General features: G+C 43.3%; 1 protein-coding gene across 3 annotated transcripts in view; it reads right to left on the bottom strand.

Annotated features, from left to right (window-relative positions):
• The window catches only part of LOC140191648 (protein AF-10-like), a 290386-nt gene extending 269736 nt beyond the window's left edge, over positions 1–20650 (bottom strand). For all 3 annotated transcript variants that reach the window (XM_072249244.1, XM_072249246.1, XM_072249245.1), the window contains exon 1: positions 20570–20650. In XM_072249244.1, coding sequence (XP_072105345.1) covers positions 20570–20632 — 63 coding nt within the window. In that variant the 5' untranslated portion in view covers positions 20633–20650. The remainder of the gene's footprint in view (positions 1–20569) is intronic.
• Between the last annotated feature and the right edge of the window lie 1405 nt (positions 20651–22055).

Below are 22055 nucleotides of genomic sequence, written 5' to 3'. Positions count from 1 at the left end.
AGAGTTACATGCGAACAAAGTTATCTGACGCAGATATTGTGTTGTGTGTCCAAGGCTGGATTGGTAACCAGAAGTGCCCAATCACGTTTACAAAGTAATATTATTTGACCTGGAAATTACCTCTATATTGTTCCACCATGGGAAAAAAAATCAATCTTCAGATGTATAACATAGAATTTTTTAAAAATCTGTGCTACAGAAATGAATTTCCAGTTTGTTCTCTGGCTGTTGCGATAGTCCTAGAGATATACAGTAAAGGAAACAGGCCCTGTGGCCCAACAGGTCCATCTCAACCATCTTTTCAAAGTTTAAGGTAAGTTTATTATCAAAGTATGTACATGATTATTTATTTATTGAGATACAATGTGGAATAGGCCCTTCTGGCCCTTCGAGCTGTGCCGCCAAACAATCTCCCGATTTAACCCTAGCCTAATCAAAGGACAATTTACAAATGACCAATTAATCTACTAACCGATACGTCTTGGTCTGTGGGAGGAAACAGCGCATTCCATGGGGAGGATGTGCAGGCTCCTTACAAACGACATCGGAATTGAATTCCCAACTCCGACAACCCGTGCTGTAATTGCGTCGTACTAACAACGACACTACCTTGAAATGCATTTTTTGCAGGCATTTCCAGGGAAAGAAGAAATACAATATAATTTACGAAAGCTATACATAAACAAAGACTGACAAACAACCAATGTACAAAAGACAAAATGTGCAAATAAAAATAATACCACGAATATGAGTTGAATTTATACTAATCCTACATTAAAGCATTTTATTTTCTCCATGTTCCCATTAAAGCTCCCTGGATTCCAACACTTCCTGACACATTTGGGGGAATTTAACATCCCCTTGAATTCAGCTCTAGGAGGAGGGAGGAAATAGGACCTCCCAGAGGCACCTCAAACAAAAGCACTAAGAACCTGCAAACTCTAGACAGACAGCACCCAGATCAGATTAAACCTGGGTCCCTAGTATCATGAGGTAGTTTCTATTAGACCAGGCATCCTTTTATATGCCATGAACCCCACCATTTGGGAATCCCTATATTACACCATAAAACCATAAAACATAGGGGCAGAATTAGGCCATTCGACCTATCAAATCTGCTCCACCATTCCATCATGGCTGATTTATTATCCTTCTCAACTCCAATCTCCTGCCTTCTCCCCATAAATTTTGATGCTCTTACTAATCAAGAACCTATTAACACCCACATTAAATATACTCAATGGCGGACATCCCACCCCGCAAAAACTCATTTCAGGGAGGTAGCACCATCAATTTGCAGGAGACTTCCGGGAGAGGTGGAATATCTGCAATAGAGTAGCTCCTTAGCAGCCAGCCAGCTAGTTTAAATAACGTTCGCTACGCTAATGAACGAATGACACCTGTTAAACTCACCTCAACATGTCTTTTACAGTCTTAACCCACCATGGGCAATAGAAAAGTCACTGTTGCAAACAGTGCAGTGAGCAACACTGTCATTATTTTTGACCCCTATTAGGCAGGGGTACACTTTAGTGTAGTCTGGGGTGACGTACGTTTTATATTTTTTTGGAACACTCTGTCATGGCGCGTTCTCTCTCTCTCTCTCTCGCACTCTCTCTCACTTGCTTTCTCTCGCTCGCTCTCAAAAAATTGATTTCCATGATATAGTATATAATTTGCAGGCATCAGGGAGCCACTATTCATATGCGGGAGACTCCCAGAACTTCCGGGAGAGGTGGGATGTCTGCAATGGCTTGGCATCTACAGCTACCTGTGGCAACTTTCGGTAAGATGGCAGCACGCTTGGTTGCAGAAGCCTCTCTGGGTCCAACAAATGGTGCAAGTGTGTGTCTTAAACATTTTTCCTGTGATCGCAAAATGCTATTGGGCTTTGGTAATATAAGGTACTGCAAGTCTGGTTCACTGGTGAAACCGACAGTGAGGGGGAGTTGCGAGGCCTCATTTGTTGCACGATCCAGTCCCTCAGGCTGCGGTATCACTTGCTATAGCCACCCAGCGGGGTGGCATCAGAGGCAGTGTGGGAGGGTACAGAGGTGTGGCAGGCGTGCTGGGTTAAGAGCTGGCCCTTCCTGATGCTGCTCTCCAGTGTCTGCTCCCTGGAAGACGAGTTGGACTACCTGTGGCTGACCCAGCATGAATAAAACTAATTTGCCTTCATCTGATGAACCAGTGTGAGATAAGGAACTGCTGTGCACTTGTTCTTGCACAAACGTGGTTCCAGGACAATATTCCATGCACCATCAATCTTCATGCCATTCCACTCAGGGACTAATGTTTTTTTCTGACTGCATGTGTTATCATAACTACATGTTCTATGTGTGGTTGTATGTACTGTATTTTGCACCTTGGGCTCGGAGGAATGCTGTTTCACTCAGCTGTATGAATGTATATGGGTAAAAAATCAATCAAACTTGAATTTGAACTTTAATTTAACCTTCAGCAATGAATTCTACAGATTCTTCATCCTCTGGCTAAAGAAATTCCTCCTTATCTGTATTCTAAAGGGACGTCCTTCTATTCTGAGATCCTAGACTCTCCCATTATTGGAAACATCCGCTCCATGTCCACTCTATCTAGGCCTTTTAATATTCAACAAGTTTTTGTAGTAGTCGAACTGCTGTGTTGCCGGTTTCTTCTTGTCATATTCAGGAGGCCAGCATTACTTTTGAAAAAGAAAATCATGATGTATTAAAATTTTAATCCAAGTATGAATTTAGACACATTGCTGGATGTGTCTGTCTCAGCTGCCAATTCTTGGCTGCAGCATAGCCGTAAAGACATTCCAAATGCATTCCTTCAACAGAAGTATCTTGGGATATCGAGGATGGGGATATTAAGCAAATACTGAATTATGCTGGGACTCGAACACTGATGGACCGTGGACCAAGAATGTATTAGGGTTATTGGCAAGTCCTCGGGCGACACCAAAGATCAAAGCCTGAAGGTCGATTGGAAATCCAGGAGTTGAGGTCTGATAGCTGAGGCCCTGGGTCTGTGAGGCTACTGGGGAAGTCAGTGGACCAATGTCTGCAAGTCCACTGGAGGGTGGAGGCCCAAAGGCAGCCTGTCCTGGAATTGGAGGACTATCTGCGTGTGCGAATGGTGGGTGGGTAGGCGAGTGGAAGGAAGGAAAGGGACTTGTTTTGCTGCTGTTGTTGCTCGTGTTGCTCTGCTGAACATGGTGGGCATGCTATGTTGGCACCAGAATATGCGATAACACTTGCAGGCTGCCCCCAGCACACCCTTAGTTATGTTGGTTGTTAAAACAAATGATCCATTTTACAATATATTTCAACGTACATCTGATAAATAGATGAATCTGGTGGGTATGCTATGTTGGCACTGGAACGTTTGACGATACTTGCAGGCTGTTCCCTGCACATCATTAGACTGTAGCGGTTCTTAACGCAAATGAACCTTTTCACTGTATGTTTCAATGTACACGTGATAAATAAATGAATCTGAATCTGTGAAGCATTCCTTGGCCAAATAACTAGCTAAGTCCTGTTATTTTCTCTCTCATATGAACAAGCATATTTGGCCTGCCGAGCTGCAACTTGGCAGAGGTTCACGGTTAGCTTGCTTCCACTCCAGTTCTGGGCTGGCCAATGTGAAATGTGCAGGCTCTATCACAAAGAGATGTTTGTTCGGATGACAGGGTGCCAGAGAAGGAAACAGAGACAACTATATAAATCCAAAGTCATAAATTTAACAAACTCCAGTCAGGAGGTACTGGCGAGCTGCCAAGGAGGAAAGGTCTTTTTAGTCTACTTGATTGGACCTATCAGATTATCACTGGCAAAAAGCCTTGCAGTTTAAAACTACAAAGGATACAGCTTTGCAATGGCTCCTTTTTATTATTGGCACAGCAGCATATTGATTAGCACAACTCTATTATAGTGCCAGCGACCCAGGTTCAATTCCCACCACTGTCTGTAAGGAGATTGTACATTCTTCCCATGACTGCGTGGGTTTCCTCCAGGTGCTCTGGTTTCCACCCACATTGCAAAGACATACAGCTTGCTCGGTTAATTGGTTACATGGGTGTAATTAGGCAGAATAAGCTAATTGGGGTGGAAGGGCATATATCTCTAAATATATAAAATAAATAACATTTTCTACTAACCAGGCAGTTCCCTCAGGGCGGGGGGGGGGGGGGGGTTGACTTAGTTCAATACCTGTTCTGTGGACCCTCAGACACTATCACAGATGGTGTTTAACAGGGTACCTCCCATCTAGGCCACCTCCTCACCCTGACAAGCATCTCCATTCCCACTAGTGACAGAGCCCACAGATATCAAAGTGCCCTTAGCAGCCAACCCAGAAGCCGCAGAACTGGAGTGGAGCGAGAACTGGACTAACTAAAACAGTAAGAAGCAACAGCCAAGTACAAGGAGATCATTCAATCCCTTGAGTTTCTCTATCATCTTCTTGGTTAGGGCTGATCTCTACCTGCATTTGCTTCATCTTCTTTGGTGCCAACCCTAACAAGAAAGACTCCACGGCTTTATTATGGGAAGATAGAACCTTTAAAATTTCTCCAATGTTTGTGTCTCAAAGTTTTTCCCTGTTTTTGTCCAGAATGGTTTCACCTGAATTTAATATTATAGGCTGGAACAATCAATTATATGTTTACATTTACAAGGAGGACTGCCACATGAAAGCAGCATTCCTTATCAAAGAACCCCACCACCCAGGCCATGCCCTGTTCTTGCTACTACTATCAAGTAGGAGGTACCAAAGCCTTATGTCTCACACTACCACATTCAGGAACAGTTACTACCCTTCAACCATCAGGCTCCGGAACCAGCATGGATAACTGAAATAACCCTTACTCTGGGTGGAGATATGTCTCGACCAAAGGAGGTGTAAGGCGCTCCTTCCCTCCGCTAGCGTGCAAATCACCCTTAGGCAAGGTGTAGCACCTGCTTACCCACATTCCCACCCCCCAACTGATCAAGATCATATGAAGCCATGGGAGTAGTTGGTGGATGGTGCATATCACAAGTCCTGGTTATGCAACCCTGATGCCAGGCAGACAATCTCTGAAGAGTATCGATAAAGGCTGGGGTTATCGTCTTGTAAAAACGCTGCCCAGAAGACCACTTCTGTAGAAAAATTTGCTCAGGACAATCTGGTCATGGAAAGATCACTATCGCCCACGTCACACAACAGGGCACGTAACAAACCAATGAAATCTGAACTGATTCTACGACCTACAGACTAATTTTTAAGGATTCTTACATCTTATGTTCGCAATATTATTTTTTACTTGCACAGTCTGCCTTCTTTTGCACGCTAGTTGTTTGTCACTTATAGCTTTTTGTAAATTTGATTGTATTTCTTTTTTCCTTGTAAATACCCAAAAAATGAATCTCAAGGTAGTATATGGTAGCATACATGTACATTGATAATAAATTAATTTTGACTTTGAACACTGCATCTAAGGCTTGGAAACATGAAGATGAATAAGGGAAATGTTGCAATGGAAAGTCATTACATATTCTTCCCCTTTTCTCTGACCTTAGGTAAACTCCTGCTTTATTGAGCTTGAGTTCAATGCCAAATCTTCGAACAAATTCTTGCTCTCCAAATCCCTTAATACACCAAGTACTACCCATGGCTCTCAATCAAACAAAAAGCCAAAAAGCAGCATATTTCAATTTCAGAAGGCAACATGAGGCAGCTATGACATTTGCACATTTAAAAGTGAATGCCTCAAGGCTAACTTTTACCCTGTAATGTTAAATTCAGGTGAAGCCATTCTCGACTAGGAAACACTTGGAGACACAAATGTTGGAAAGCCATGGAGTTTTTTTAGTTGGGGTTGGCACCAAAGAAGATGGAGCAAATGCAGGGAAGTGGAGATGAGGTAGACATCAGTCATGATCCCAAAGAACTGCTAGTACAGTCAGAGCTGTTGCTTCTGACTGTCTGCTGGGCTTCATTCCAGTTCTGTGGCTTCTGAGGTGGCTGCTGAGGGCATTGTGATATTTGCAGCCTGTCACTAGTGGGTCTGGAGATACTTACTGGGGTGAGGGGGTAGCCTAAATGGGAGGTGCCACATTCCTTCTGCTATTTTCTTGGGATGACACACATTGCCAAAGATATGCAAGGATCTCAATGCTTTCTTAGATTCTCCTTCTCCATTTTGATTGGTTGGAAGTGATATATTCTCCAGGAGTTAATGAGGATGTTACGTTGTCTACCCACACCTCTCCCCGCCCCCGCCATGAAGCAGGAGGTGGGAATACCCTTCATGCATTCACTCTGATGTAGTAATCTCTTGGTACTTCTTTTGTAACAGTGGAGAGCATTTGATTGGTTGATGCACCATCTGGGATTGAGGTGCCAATGAGATAAAAGCCCATGGTATTACAGGAAAGATGCCAGCATGGATAGAAGATTGGTTGACTGGCAGGAGGCAAAGAGTGGCAATAAAGGGGGCCTTTTATAGTTAGCTGCTGATGACTCATGGTGTTTTGCAGGCGTCAGTGTTGGGACTGCTTCTTTTAATGTTATGCATCAATGATTTGGATGATAGAATTGATGGCTTTGTGAACAAGTTTGCAGATGACACAAAAACAGGTGGAGGGGCAGGTAATGTTGAGGAAGCAGAGAGTCTGCTGAAGGACTTTGACAGATTGGGAGAATGGGCAAATAGCAGATGGAATATAGTGTAGTGCATAGTCAAGCACTTTAGAAGAAGGAATATAGGCTTAGACTATTTTCTAAACAGAGAGAAGATTTTAAATATCAGAGATGCAAAAGGACTTGGGAGTCCCTGGGGAGGAATCCCAATAGGTTAACTCGCAGGTTGAGTCATTGGTACGAAAGGCAAAAGCAAAGGCAATTTGCTTTTGCAGGATATAATGTTGAGGACTTATAAAGATTGATTAGACCATACTTGGAGTATTGTCAGCAGATTTGGGTCCCTTATCTCAGAAAAGACCATAAGACCATAAGACAAAGGAGCAGAAGTCAGCCATTTGGTCCATCGAGTCTGCTCCGCCATTTTATCATGAGCTGATCCATTCTCCTATTTAGTCCCACTCCCTCGCCTTCTCACCATAGATAGATAGATATACTTTATTAATCCCGAGGGAAATTTGGTTTCGTTACAGCTGCAGGCATAGCCGCAGGAACATCTGCAGGCATTCTGACCTCTGCAAGGGACTGGCAGCTGTTGGTGGACCTCGAAGGGCAGCTGAAATTCCCCAACCATATCGCAGCCACCACCCTGCGACCAGACATTGTCCTATTGTCTGAGTCTACTAAGCAAGTGGTGCTGCTGGAGCTGACAGTCCCATGGGAAGATAGCTTGGAAGAGGCCTTTGAAAGGAAGCTCTCCAAGTACGCAGGACTGGACAGCAACAGTCAGCAGGCTGGATGGAGAGCGAGGCGTCTCCCAGTGGAGGTTGGTTGTAGGGGATTCGCAGCCCGTGCCTTAGTTAGAGCCTTCAGCATTTTGGGCATCAAGGGAGAGAGGAAGAGGAGAGCCATCCGTACTACCACTGATGCAGCAGAGAGGGCCTCAAGATGGCTGTGGCTCAAAAGAGGGGAGCCATGGAGTCATAAGTAGCTAGCCATCTGGACACAAGCTGGGGTCTGATCAGCCCCGGCTGCATCACCTGGAGGAGGTTGTATGATGTTAAAAGACCCGAAACACCCGATGATTCCAGGAACATCACTGAAGATATGTCCAGAAACATCAATAGATGTATGTACACAGCATTAATCCCAGGGAAATTTGGTTTCGTTACAGCCGCACCAACCAAGAATAGAGCGTAAATATAGCAATACAAAAACCACCAACAATCAAACAGCAACATGCAAACTATGCCAGATGGAAAATAAGTCCAGAACCAGTCTATTGGCTCAGGGTGTCTGACCTTCCACGGGAGGAGCTGCAAGTTCGATGGCCACAGGCAGGAACGACCTCCCGTGCCGCCAAGTGTTGTATCACGGTGGAATGTGGCCGAAGTCCAACAGTAAAAAGTTCAATATCCAGTCTGCAAACACGTTCCTCGATCGTAATATGCCCCGGATTGCACCATCTGTTGTTAACCTTTGATGCCCTGGCTACTCAGATACCTATCAATCTCTGCCTTAAATACACCCAATGACTTGGCCTCCACTGCTGCCCGTGGCAACAAATTCCATAGATTCACCATCCTCTGACTAAAATAATTTCTTCACATCTCTATTCTGAATGGGTGCCCTTCAATCCTTAAGTCATGCCCTCTCATACTAGACTCCCCCATCATGGGAAACAACTTTGCCACATCCACTCTGTCCATGCCTTTCAACATTCGAAATGTTTCTATGAGGTCTCCCCTCATTCTTCTAAACTCCAAGGAATACAGTCCAAAAGCGGACAAATGTTCCTCATATGTTAACCCTCCCATTCCCGGAATCATTCTAGTGAATCTTCTCTGTACCCTCTCCAATGTCAGCACATCCTTTCTTAAATAAGGAGACCAAAACTGCCTACAGTACTCCAAGTGAGGTCTTACCAGTGCCTTATAGAGCCTCAACATCACATCCCTGCTCCTATAGTCTATTCCTCTAGAAATGAATGCCAACATTGCATTCGCCTTCTTCACCACCGACTCAACCTGGAGGTTAACCTTAAGGATATCCTGTACGAGGACTCCCAAGTCCCGTTGCATCTCAGAACTTTGAATTCTCTCCCCATTTAAATAATAGTCTGTCCGTTTATTTCTTCTGCCAAAGTGCATAACCATACACTTTCCATCATTGTATTTCATTTGCCACTTCTTTGCCCATTCTCCCAATCTATCCAAGTCTCCCTGCAGACTCTCTGTTTCCTCAGCACTACCGGCCCCTCCATCTATCTTTGTATCATCAGCAAACTTAGCCACAAAGCCATCTATTCCATAATCCAAATTGTTGATGTACAACGTAAAAAGAAGCGGCCCCAACACGGACCCCTGTGGGACACCACTGGTAACCGGCAGCCAACCAGAATAGGATCCCTTTATTCCCACTCTGCTTCCTGCCAATCAGCCAATGCTCTAACCACGTATGTAACTTTCCCGTAATTCCATGGGCTCTTATCTTGTTAAGTAGCCTCATGTGTGGCACCTTGTCAAAGGCCTTCTGAAAATCCAAATATACAATATCCACTGCATCTCCCTTGTCTAGCCTACTTGTAATTTCCTCAAAAAATTGCAATAGGTTTGTCAGGCAGGATTTTCCTTTAAGGAATCCATGCTGAGTTCTGCCTATCTTGTCATATGCCTCCAAGTACTCCGTAACCTCATCCTTGACAATCAACTCCAACAACTTCCCAACCACCGATGTCAAGCTAACAGGTCTATAATTTCCTTTTTGCTTCCTTGCCCCCTTCTTAAATAATGGAGTGACATTTGCAATCTTCCAGTCCTCCGGAACCACGCCAGAATCTATCGACTTTTGAAAGATCATCGCTAATGCCTCTGCAATCTCCACAGCTACTTCCTTCAGAACACGAGGGTGCATTACATCTGGTCTGGGAGATTTATCTACCTTTAGACTATTCAGCTTCTGGAGTACCTTCTCTGTCATAATTGTGACTGCGCACACTTCTCTTCCCTGACACCCTTGAGTGTCCGGTATACTTCTGATGTCTTCCTCGGTGAAGACTGATGCAAAATACTCATTCAGTTCCTCCGCCATCTCCTTATCTCCCATTACAATTTCTCCAGCATCATTTTCTATCGGTCCTATATCTACTCTCACCTGTCTTTTACTCTTTATATACTTGAAAAAGCTTTTAGTATCCTCCGTGATATTATTTGCTAGCTTCCTTTCATAGTTAATCTTTTCCCTCTTAATGACCTTCTTAGTTTCTTTTTGTAAGCTTTTAAAAACTTCCCAATCGTCTGTCTTCCCACTAATTTTTGCTTCCCTTGTATGCCCTCTCCTTTGCTTTAACCTTGGCTTTGACTTCTCTTGTCAGCCACGGTTGCATCCTTTTTCCATTCGAAAATTTCTTCTTTTTTGGAATATACCTGTCTTGCACCTTCCTCACTTCTCACTTAAACTCCAGCCACTGCTGCTCTGCTGTCTTTCCCGCCAGTGTCCCTTTCCAGTCAAGTTTGGCCAGTTCCTCTCTCATGCCATTATAATTTCCTTTACTCCACTGAAATACCGACACATCAGATTTCAGCTCCTCTTTTTCAAATTTCACAGTGAACTCAATCATGTTATGATCACTGCCTCCTAAGGGTTCCTTCACCTCAATCTCTCTAATCACCTCCGGTTCATTACGCAATACCCAATCCAGTACAGCCGATCCCCTAGTGGGCTCAACAACAAGCTGTTCTTAAAAGCCATCTCGCAGACATTCTACAAATTCTCTCTCTTGAGATCCAGTGCCGACCTGATTTTCCCAATCCACTCGCATGTTAAAATCCTCCTCTTTAAAAAAAGATGTGCTAGCATGAAAGGGTCCAAAGGAGGTTCACCAGGAATGATTCCGGGAATGAAAGAGTTAACCTATGAGGAGTATTTGATGGCTCTGGGTCTGTACTCGTGGAACTTAGAAGCATGGGGGGGGGGCGGGGGGGATCTCATTGTAACCTATCAAATATTGAAAGGCCTAGCAGGGTTTCCAACCTGGGATCCACAGACCCTTTGCTTAATGGTATTGGTCCATGGCATAAAAAAGGTTGGGAACCCTTGGTCTAGATGGAGAGGGTGTTTCTTATAATGAGTGAGTGATGGACTAGAGGGAACAGCCTCAGAATACAGGGATGTCCATTTCGAACAGAGATGAGGAAGAATTTCTTTAGCCAGTGCGTGGTGAATTGGCTGTGCGGGCCAAGTCATTTGGTATATTTAAAGCAGAAGTTGAAAGGTTCGTGATTACTAAGGGCATCAGAGGTTACAGGGGGTAGGCAGAAGGATGGGATTGAGAGGGATAATAAATGAGCCATGATAGAATGGCAGAGCAGACTCGATGGGCCAAATAGCCTAATTCTCCTCCTCTATCGAATGGCTGTCGATGCACAGGATCAGAAAAAGCTGCAGAGGGTTGCAGAGCAAGCTCCATCATGGGCACTGACCTCCCAACTATTGAGGATATCTTCAAAGGATGATGCCTCAAGAAGGTAGCATTGATCATTAAGGACTGTCTCCATCCAGAAAATGTCCTCATCTCATTACTGACATCAGAGTGGAAGAAGCATCAGAAACAGGTTTATAATCACTGACATATGTTGTGAAATTTGTTGTTTTGTGGCAGCAGGAAGAACAGGAGCTTAAAGACACACTCAATGTTTTAGGGACAGCCTCTTCTTTCCCCCCACCCCCTGCCATCAGATGTCTGAATAGATAATGAACCCATGAACACCTCATCACTGTTTTGCTCTCTCTTTGCACTACTTACTTTTTTTTATTGTAACATAGTAACTTTATATCTATAGCATTGTACTGCTGCCACAAAACAAGAAATTTCACAACATATGTCAGTGATAATAAACTTGATTCTGATCCTCTTGCCTGAAGGGTGTTTGGAGAATTCGGAATTTGGAGTTGGGCATGGAAACTCTATGGAGTAGACACAGCATAAACAGCCACTGGTACAGGGCATGCTGCCCTGGAAGAGGAAGCTGTTGTGGGCTTGTTTACCCTCTAAATGCTTTTAGAAAGAGTTGCAGAGAGAGCCACAAGGGGTTCTAAATGCTGGAAATCTTCAGCAACAATCGAAAATGCTGGAGGAACACAGAAGGTTAGGCAGCATTTATAACATTGACAATTGCACCCGAAAAATTGACTTTTTATTCCCCCTCCTGGATGTTGTCTGATCTGCTGAGTTCCTCCAGCATTAAGTAGTGTTGCTTGTACAGGTAACAATGGAGTTGCCTCTCCAGTGCTTTAAATGTCATCCATGCCTCAGAAGTAGACAGGGAATCATGGATCACCGATGACCAGGAGGGCAGAAGTTCAGCACTCAGTGTGAGCTTCTAGTCTTCAAACACATTTATCCTCAAGTGGCCAATTGCTGTGCCAGCATATTGGAAGGTGTGACATCAACAACGTCTGCCTTCACTAAGTGGCAGTTTTTGCTTTATGGGAAGCGATTCCATAAAACAGGACTTGAGGCAGATACATTAGGTTCATTTCAGAGGCACTTAAGATAGTCAAGTCATCACTTTTTATTGTCATTTCAAACATAACTGCTGGTACAGCACACAGTAAAAAGGAGACAATGTTTTTCAGGACCATGGTGCTACATGAAACAATACAAGAAACTACACTGGATGAAAGAAAAATGGAGGGCTAGGTGAGAGGGAAAGGTTACATTGATCTTTGGGTTAGTTAAGAGGTAGGCACAATTTTGTGGGCTGAAATGCCTGTACTGTTCTATGTTGTATCTGCTATTTTCTATGATCCATGTTTTCCAGAATGATACGAAACAATATCGAGGGGTAATATCATGTTGCAGGGACATGCTGGAAAAAGCCCTTCAATTTGCAGATACTTGGTGTACCACCCATTCTCTCATACACTTCAATGAACTCTGCAGCTGTGTCAACAACATTGAAATTTGCAAGCTTCTACTTCTCAGTTCTAACTTTTCATTTATTAGAATGATAGAAACTATAGGTTCCTTAAGGTTGTTATAGCCAGGGATGGTAGTGGGGATAAGCTCCCACTACCTATTAAGTGCTCACAATCACGTGCATTTCAAATAGCCTCAGACAAACAAGTCCAGCTCCTGGCTTTCACGTGCGGCTCAGCTACTAAGCCCAACGGAACCATTTCTACCAACAGCAGAAGCAGCAAAAGCAGATTAAGACCAGTCACTTTGGGCAAACGGGGCTTACCAGCTGTGTTTGGAGCTCATCTTGAAGGAAAATTTTGATCTCAAACCTCCTCTGCCTTATAGTATACCCACTCGTGGGAAGTGCTTCAGGAGAAAACCCAAGGAAAAATCTGGCGCTGGATCCCTAAGGCAGTCCTTCATTGAGTTCAATGCTATCTGACAACTCCCCTGATACCACTGGTGCCAAACTCCATCGGTCTCTGCGTCCCCTTGAATTCATCAGCTGCATGGAGAGAGGGAACCTGCTACATGGGCAACAGCTTGCTCTCCATATCATACTGCCCTGGCTTGCGTATCATGTAGTCAGCTGGGGAGTACCATCCATGGTTGACCTCGACCAATGGAGGGCCTCAAGAAACTATAATTGGTTCCCCAAGGGCTCAGGAAGAAAATGCAGCCACTAATGGAACATCATGCTACATCAGGATGGCTGCCAGGTTGTGCTGTACTGTCTAATCCCAACACTATCCTCCACTAAGGAAAGGAATTGCACGGAGAATAAAGCAAGAATTCCTATTTTAAATTGCAATTGGTGACACAGTGGTGTGGCGGTTGGCTTAACAGTCCAACGTCAGCAATCAGCGCTCGGGGTTCAATTCCTGCCCATCTGTAAGGCGTATGTACATTCTCCCTATGACCATGAGGGTTGCATTGAAAAGATGTACGAGTTAGGGTTAGTTATGGGCATGCTTTGTTGGTATCAGAAGTGTGGCGACATTTGTGGGCAGCCCACAGCATATATTTGGACTGTGGTGGTCATTAACGCAAATAATACATTCACTGTATATTTTGACATACTTTTAAAAAATAAAGTTAACCTTTATCTGCAAGTTCTGGTCACCTACCCAGGAAAGATGGGTCTACTGTTGTTTATCTATATCAACGATTTAGATGATAATTTGGTACACTGGATTAGCAAATTTGCGACACACATAAAATGCTGGAGGAACTCAGCAAGCCAGGGACCATCTATGGAAAAGAGTAAACAGTCAACATTTTGGGCCAAAACCCGACTTCAGACTGTTAGATATTGCCTGGCCTGCTGAGTTCATCCAGCATTTTGTGTGTGTGTTGCTTTGGATTTCCAGCAACTGCAAATTTTTTCAGACAGCAAGGAAGGCTATCAAAGCTTGCAGCATTATCTGGACCAGTTAGAAAATGGGGCAAAAACAAAAGGAATTTAATGTAGACAAATGTTGCATATTTGGGAGCTCATTCACTGTATAGGTTCTACCCTGGTTGGTTGGGCAATGAGGTTTACAGTAGATGAAAGGGATCTGGAAATACAGATCCATGATTCCTTGAAAGTAGAATGGTGCTGATAAAAAACGGTGACACTTTACTGGCAGCTTACAAAACTTCCAAATATACTTAATTACTCTCACTGCAATCTGCAGCCTGCAATTTCCCTTTAAGTAATGTACTTTTGAACCATCTTCATGAACTAGTGATTTTATGATCTTCTGAAGGATTCTGTGGACTTAACTCTCAAGAATGCAGGTACAACACCTTTAAGTGGATAAAAGTGCAACACCATGACCAGAAGAGAGGGAGGAGAGAACTCAAAGCCAGACTAAAACATCAAGTATGAAACTTCCTCCATCTAGTATCTTGTTAGCAAATGTACAGTCACTGAAAACAAGACTGAGGACCCAAGGTCAAGATTGCTGTATCAGAGGGAAATTAGAAATTGCTGCATTATGTGCTTCATGGAGACATGGCTTAATCAAGACACAATGGATTCAGTGATCAGACCCAAGGGCCTCTCGATACACAGGATAGAGAGGACTGCTGATTCGGGGAAGGCAAAAGGTAGCAGTCCTCACAACATGCTGGAGGAACTCAGCAGGTCGGGCAGCATCCGTGGAAAAAATCAGTCGATGTTTTGGGCCGGAACCCTTCGTCAGGACTGCAGGGGGAAGGGGCAGAGGCCCTGAGTTCCTCCAGCATGTTGTGAGTGTTGCTTTGACCCCAACATCTGCAGATTATTTTGTGCTTAAAAGGTGGCAGTCTGTGTTTCATGATAAACTCCTTGTGGTGATTGGACGAGTGGTCTTGTTGCACTCTTCCCACCACTACCCCTTCTCCCAACCCCCACGACCTGGAATATCTAATGATTATGTGCTGACTGTTCTACCTACCAAGAGAGTTCTCCTCTGTGATCCTGATTGGTTTATATACAGCCAAAGGTGGCACTCAAGGTACTGAGAGCCGCTATCAGCAAACAAGAAACAGCCTAACCCGATGCCTTTCAAATCGTTGTTGAGGCCATCGATCAGGCTCGTTTGCAGAAATCTCTGCCCAACTGTCATCAACATAGCACCTGCAGCACCAAGGGTTCCAACACACTCGACCACTACTACACTACCATAAAGAATCCCTACTGTTCAATCCCTAGACCACAATTTGGGAAACCTGATCATTGGCTATCCTCCTCCTATATGCATACAGGCAGAGGCTAAAGAGCAAGGCTCCAGAAGCAAGGACAATGAATAGGTGGTTACAGGAGGCAGAGGTGTGACTATGGGATTGCTTTGAGTTAGTGGACTGCGCAATGTTCAAGGACTCATCGAAGATCTGAACGAACACACCATGGTGTCATGGACGTTACTGAAATCATCATAGTCAAGTGTGCCCCCACAAAAATCAATTAAGAGTCTTCCCCAACCAGAAGCCCTGGACGAATCATGAGACCTGCAGTCTGCTGAGGACAGATCAGCGATGTTCAAGTCTGGCAACCAAGTAAAGCACAAGAGGTCCAGGTATGACCTCTGGAAAGCCAACTCACATGCAAAATGGCAATTCTGGACCAAACTGGATTCACTGAAGGATGCTCGACAGCTGTGGCAGGGCTCGAATACTATCACCTACTACAAAGTAAAACCAAGTGACATACCTGACGACAGCGTCTTACTCCCAGATAAGTTCAATGCCTTTTATGCTCGCTTTGACTGTTAAAGCATGGAGGCACCTACATGAACTCCCACAGCTCCTGATGGCCCTATGATTTCAAGCCTGAGGCCAACCTGAGAGCATCCTTCAGGAAGGTGAATCCAGGAAAATCATCTGGCCCAAACATGGCACCTGGCCGAGTACTAAAGATCTCTGCTGATCAACTGGCTGGATTGTTCACGAATATCTTTAACCTCTCACTTCAGTAGTCTGAGGTACCCACTTACTTCAAGCAGACTTCAATTACACTGGTGCTTAAGAAGAACGTGGTAACTTGCCTCACTATCATCCAGTAGTACTTATATCCACAGTGATGAAGTGCTGAGAGGTTGGTGATGAAACATATCAGCTTCTGCCTGAGAAGCGATTTGGATTTGCTACAATATGCCTGCTGGAGCAATAGGTCCACAGCAGCTGCCATCTCATTGGCTCTTCAATCAACCCTGGAACATCTGGACAGCAAAGATGCATAGATCAGGAAGCTCTTTATTTATCAACTGCAGTTCGGCATTCAGTACCATCATCGTGTCAAAACTAATCAATAAACTTCAGGTCCTTGGCATCAATACTTCCTTGTGCAATTAGATCATTGATTTCCTCACTTGCAGAACTCCAGTCAGTTCAGATTGGCAACATCTCCTCCACAATCTTAATCAGCACAGGTGCCCCACAAGGCTGTGTGCTTAGCCCCCTGCTCTACTCGCTTCACACTTATGACTGTGTTGGTAAGAACAGCTCCAATGCCATTTTCAAGTGTGCTGACAACACCACTGTCGCAGGCTGAATCAAAGGTGGTGATGAATTAGCATACAGGAGGAGATTGAAAATTTGGCTGACTGGTGCCACAACAACAACCTCTTACTCAATGTCAGCAAGACCAAGGAGCTGATTATTGACTTCAGGAGTAGAAAACTGGAGGTCCACGAGCCAGTCCTCAGAGGATCAGAGGTGGGGGGGGGGGGGGTGGTCAGAGCAACTTTAAATTCCTCAGTGTTATCATTTCAGAGGAATCTATCCTGAGTCCAACATGCAAGTGCCATTATGAAGAAAGCATGGGAGCACCTCTGCTTTCTTAGAAGTTTCCAAAGATTCAGCATGAGATCTAAAACTTTGAGAAACATCTATAGATATATGCTGGAGAGTATACTGACTTGTTGCATCATGGTCTGGTATAGAAACACCAATGCCTTAGAATGGAAAAGCCTACAAAAAAAAAAAATAGTGGATGCATCCCAGTCTATCACGGGAAAAGCTCTCCCACCATTGAGCACATCTGCATGGGGCACTGTCTCAGAAAAGCATCATCCATCATCAAGAAGCCCCACCATCCATGCCATATGCTCTCTTCTCACTGCTCGCAGTAAGGAGATGCAGGAGCCTCAGGCCCCACCACTAGGTTCAAGAATAGTTATTACCCCTCAACCATCAGGCTCTTGAACCAAAGAGGATAACTTCACTTGCTCATTTACTGAACTCTCCCAACAACTTATGGACTCACTTTCGAGGACCTTTCATCTAATTTTCTTGATATTTATTATTTATTTATTATTAGTATTATTTCTTTTTTCCCTTTATTTTTGTATTTGCACAATTTGTTGTCTTTTGGCACATTGGTTGTTTGTCAATCCTGTTGGGTGCAGTCTTTCATTGATCCTATTGTGTTTTTTGTATTTACTGTGAATGCCCACAAGATGATGAATCTCAGGGTTATACATGGTGACGTATGTGTACTTTGATAATAAATTTACTTTGTACTTTTAGCTTTGTAATTTGGCTGTTGTAAATCAGAGCACTGAGTAAGGAAATTTGGATGTTATGTTGAAGTTATCTCACTTTGGGTCTTCCCACATTGCAAAGATGTACTGGTTGAGTTCAGTAAGTTGTAGGCATGCTATGTTGGCGCCAGAAACAAGGCGACACTTGCGGGATGGCCCCAGCGTATATTCAGACTGCACTAATAACTCCTCAGGGGTGATTAATAAGTTCGTGGCCTAAGGTAGAAGGAGATGAGTTATTAACTTCAAACTTTCTGCATAATCACTCAGAGTTGAACTGCATGTGCATGTAACGAGAGCTGTATAACTCGTCTCCTTCTACCTTAGGCCACGAACTTATCAATCACCGCTGCTGTGGACACTTTCTGGAGGTCCAAGATCTGTATGCTCCACAACGGATGGACTAAGTGTGTACATGTAGGAGGGGACTATGTTGAAAAATAAATGTGCTATGTTTTCTAAAATTGACTCCCTCTACCTTAGGCCACGAACTTATCAATCACCCCTCGTATGACTTAGATGAAGATCAGACCACATTTTACGAGTGGTTAGTGCAGAAAACCAGGTAGTTACAAAGGTTCACAAACGTTTTCTTACAATTGTATACATTTCCATTTTCTTGTGGGCATTTATAGGAAAAATAAATAAATACAGTAGAATCTGTGAAAAACATAAACCAAGCCTGACAAACAACCAAAGTGCAGAAGAAGACAAACTGCTAATAAAAATACTGAGAACAGGAGTTGTAGAGTCTTTGAAAGTGAGTCTGTTGGTAGTGGAATCAGTTCAGCATTGTGGTGAGTGAAGTTATCCACGCTGGTTCAGGAACCTGATGGCTGTTCCTGAACCTTACAGTGTGAGACCTGAAGTTTCTGTACCTCCTTGCCAATGGTAGCAGTGAGAAGAGAGTGTGCCTGGATGGTGGGAGTCTTTGATAATGAATGCAGAGACACTCATGGAAATCATGGGAAGGGGCTTTGCCTGTGATGGACTTTCTGTAGACATGTTGCAACAATGATAAATTAGCAATTAATTCGGCAAATGGGATTAGCATAATTAGGCATTGTGGTCAGTACGATCAAGTTGGGCCAAAAGGCCTGTTTCTTTCCTGTATACTTCTCCAATTCTATTGCAGCCAGAGATGACTATCTAAAGCAAGCTGCCAGGGGAGGTAGTGAATTGTCTCCACTGCCCCATTCACATTATCCCACCCATGTTCAAAACCATCATCCTAACCTCCTCAGCTTGCTGCACATTCTTTCCCCCACCCCCCAATCTCCTTCCCATGTCTGATCTCGTAGACACAAGAGATTCTGTGGATGCTGGAAATCCAGAGTAACACACACAAAATGCTGGAGCAACTCAGTAAGTCAAGCAGCATCTATGGAGGTTGACATTTTGGGTCAAAACCCTTTATCAGGGCTGCAAAGGAAGGGAGAAGCAACCAGAATAAGTTGGGGCAGAGGGAAAGAAGAGGGGGAGAGATCTCCAACCCCTGTTTTGGTGCTATCCCCGAAGAGTCTTGGGCATTTAATTCAGGCCAAAATGGATCCCAAGTCAATAAAAGCTATTTGCTACTTCCCTGAAGCGTAGCACCTATTCCAAAAGGTGCTAGAACCTTTGTGCTGGTGTATTAATTCATTCTGATTCAAGATTCAAGATTTGAGATTGTTTATTGTCATTCTTCAGTATACAAGTGTAAAGGAGAATGAAATGATTGTTACTCTGGATCCCTTGCAGCATAAAAAAAAAACAAAGTAATATAAATATAAAAGAAATCCTACAAAACACAATGTACAAGTAACATGCCTAAGCTGACAAGTTATATGCCTAAGCTGATTGGATGTACATGAAATGTCGCTAAGTGATGTGTATGTAGAGGTGAATGGTTACTGGATGGGTCAGCCTGACAGCATTGGGAAAGTAACTGTTTTTGAGCCTAGTGGTCCTGGCATGATTGCTGTGTCACTCACCTCAACTCTGACCTGATTCCACAATCTGGTCTAACCAGGGTTTTATATGTTCTCCGTATTATTTATTTATTTTATTTGTCGTTTGTCTTGTCTTGCACATCGTGTTTCGGTTTTTGTGCGTAGTTTTTCATTGATTCTATTGCATTTCTTTGTTCTGCTGTGAATGCCAGCAAAAAATGAATCTTAAGGTAGTATATGGTGACATATACATATGGGTTATCCTCACTGCAACCTGTAGAAGCTGCCTAACCTAACATGCTGCATCACTTTGTGGTAAGGAAACTCCATGATAGCAGACGGCTTGACAATCAGTAGTTAAAACTGGTTAACGCATCACCAGCCTACACTCCATCAAGGTCAGATATCCAAATAAGGTGTTGGAAAAAGGCCAGCAATATCATGAAGGATCCCGCGCACTCTACTAATGGACTGTTTGTCCCACTCCCACGCCAGGACCACCAGACTCAAAAACAGTGACTTACTCCAAGCAGCAAGGCTGATCAACACCTCCACCCATTTACCCATCCCCATTAGACACAAGTCACCTCGTGTCACTTTACGTACATACAATCAGTCTACGTATATAACAGTTACTTGTACATTTTTTTTTAGGATTGCTTTGATATTTATTACATTTTTTATGCTGTATTGTAGTGGTTGCCAACCCGTCAATCGCGATCGACCGGTCGATCTTTGAGACTTTCCCAGTAGATCCCGAAAAAAATCAAAAATAAATGCACAAATACTGTTGTAACGTGAGCATTATAAAAATAAGTAATACTAATTAGGACAATAGTAATATAGCAATACTTTTGCTACTGAAAGCTGTTTGTAAAGAGAGATTGTTTCCAGGTTGTGGGGGTTTAGTTCCGTTCTTTCTGCCCGGTGCGCATGTGTGTAGTTCGCTCGCCATGCACCGCATTTACAGCGTAGCCTGTGCTGCATCAACGTGACCAATCAGATTAGACAAGAGTACAGACTCTCTGTCGCAAACATCAATATACGGCACTCACTTGTGATATCCTGATAGCATGGCGGAGGCTCCACGAAAGAAGGCGAAAACGTACAAATTCCATCCAGAATGGGAAGAGGAATTTCTGTTTATCTTGCTGAAAGACAAGTGTGTATATATGTTGTGCCACCAAACACAAGCACTGACTAAAAGAGGGAATCTGGAGCGGCTCCGCAACACCAACCACCAGGAATTTAAAGACACCTACCCCCCAAAGAGCGCAATTCGTGACAGGAAAGTTGAGGAGCTGAAATCGGGGTTGAAGGCCCAGCAATCATTTTTCACAAAATATGCTGCTCAAAATAAGGCTGCTATTGAAGCATCATTTCGTGTAAGTCACCTTTCGGAAAACACAAGAAGCCTTTTACAGATGGTGATTTATTCAAGGAAGCAACGGCCATTACCGCAGAGACTGTTTTTAATGACTTTAAAAACAAAAATGACATCACAACCGCAATACATAATATACCACTTGGCCCTGCAACAGTGACAAGGAGAATAGAGTCATCGTCAGAGGACTAGGATCGACTTGTCACTCTGTGAATATTTCTCACTACAGTTCGATGAATCCCTGGATGTAATGCAAACAGCTCAGCTTGTTGTATTTGTCAGAATGGGTTTCCAGGATTTTACAACAAAGGAGGAATTCCTCACTCTTTTGCAATTAAAGGAGAGAACGAGAGGTGAGGATATTTACAATGAGTTTAAAAAATATGACCGTGAAAATGACATCCCCATTCATAAACTGGTGGCAATTACTACTGATGGGGCCCCAGCAACGTGCGGTGTGCGCGTTGGTTTTATATCACTAAAAGTCAGTGCCCACTTCAGGTCAATTTATCTATGTGAAATTGCATTTTCACAGATGAAAATGATTAAATCTAAGTGCAAGAGCTGGCTGTCTGTAGTTATGAGTCAAGTCTCAGGGAACTAGCAATAAGTATTCAGCCCCAGTCATCACACTAAGTGCAACAGTCAATTTTTATTCATTTACTTTTCATGTTGAAATAAAATTAAATAATGAAACTTAGAATTAAAGGTCTGAAGTATTGTAATATTCTTAAAGAAAGACAGCTATGGCCTGTTTGATATGCTAGTTACTGTGTTTTCTTGTTTGAATTAATTTTGAAAGTTTGACAAAAGTATTTTGTGTAATTCAAATACAATTCGCCCAAATAAAAGGCCTCAAATTGGAAGTACAATCTGAGCTGTTTTTTCTCTAAACGATTTAGTAGGTAGATCTTGCCTTTCACTGAGGTCGAGGTAGGGGATCTTGGGCTTAAAAAAGTTGGTGACCACTACTGTATTGGATCTGGAGTAACAATCATTTTGTTGTTGGGTTAGGAGGGTTACAACTTCCAAACTTTAAAAACTATTATAAAGCAAATCAACTTAGATTTATTGCATCTTTCTTCGATGATCGAAAACCAGCATGGATTAAAATAGAACTAGACAAGATAGGAGAAAATAGACCTGAAGATTTTATA

This window comes from Mobula birostris, chromosome X, assembly GCF_030028105.1.
Source record: "Mobula birostris isolate sMobBir1 chromosome X, sMobBir1.hap1, whole genome shotgun sequence".
Taxonomy (NCBI): Eukaryota; Metazoa; Chordata; class Chondrichthyes; order Myliobatiformes; family Myliobatidae; genus Mobula; species Mobula birostris.
The sequence above is the reverse complement of the archived record's forward strand: the minus strand, read 5'-3'. Positions and strand labels throughout refer to the sequence as shown.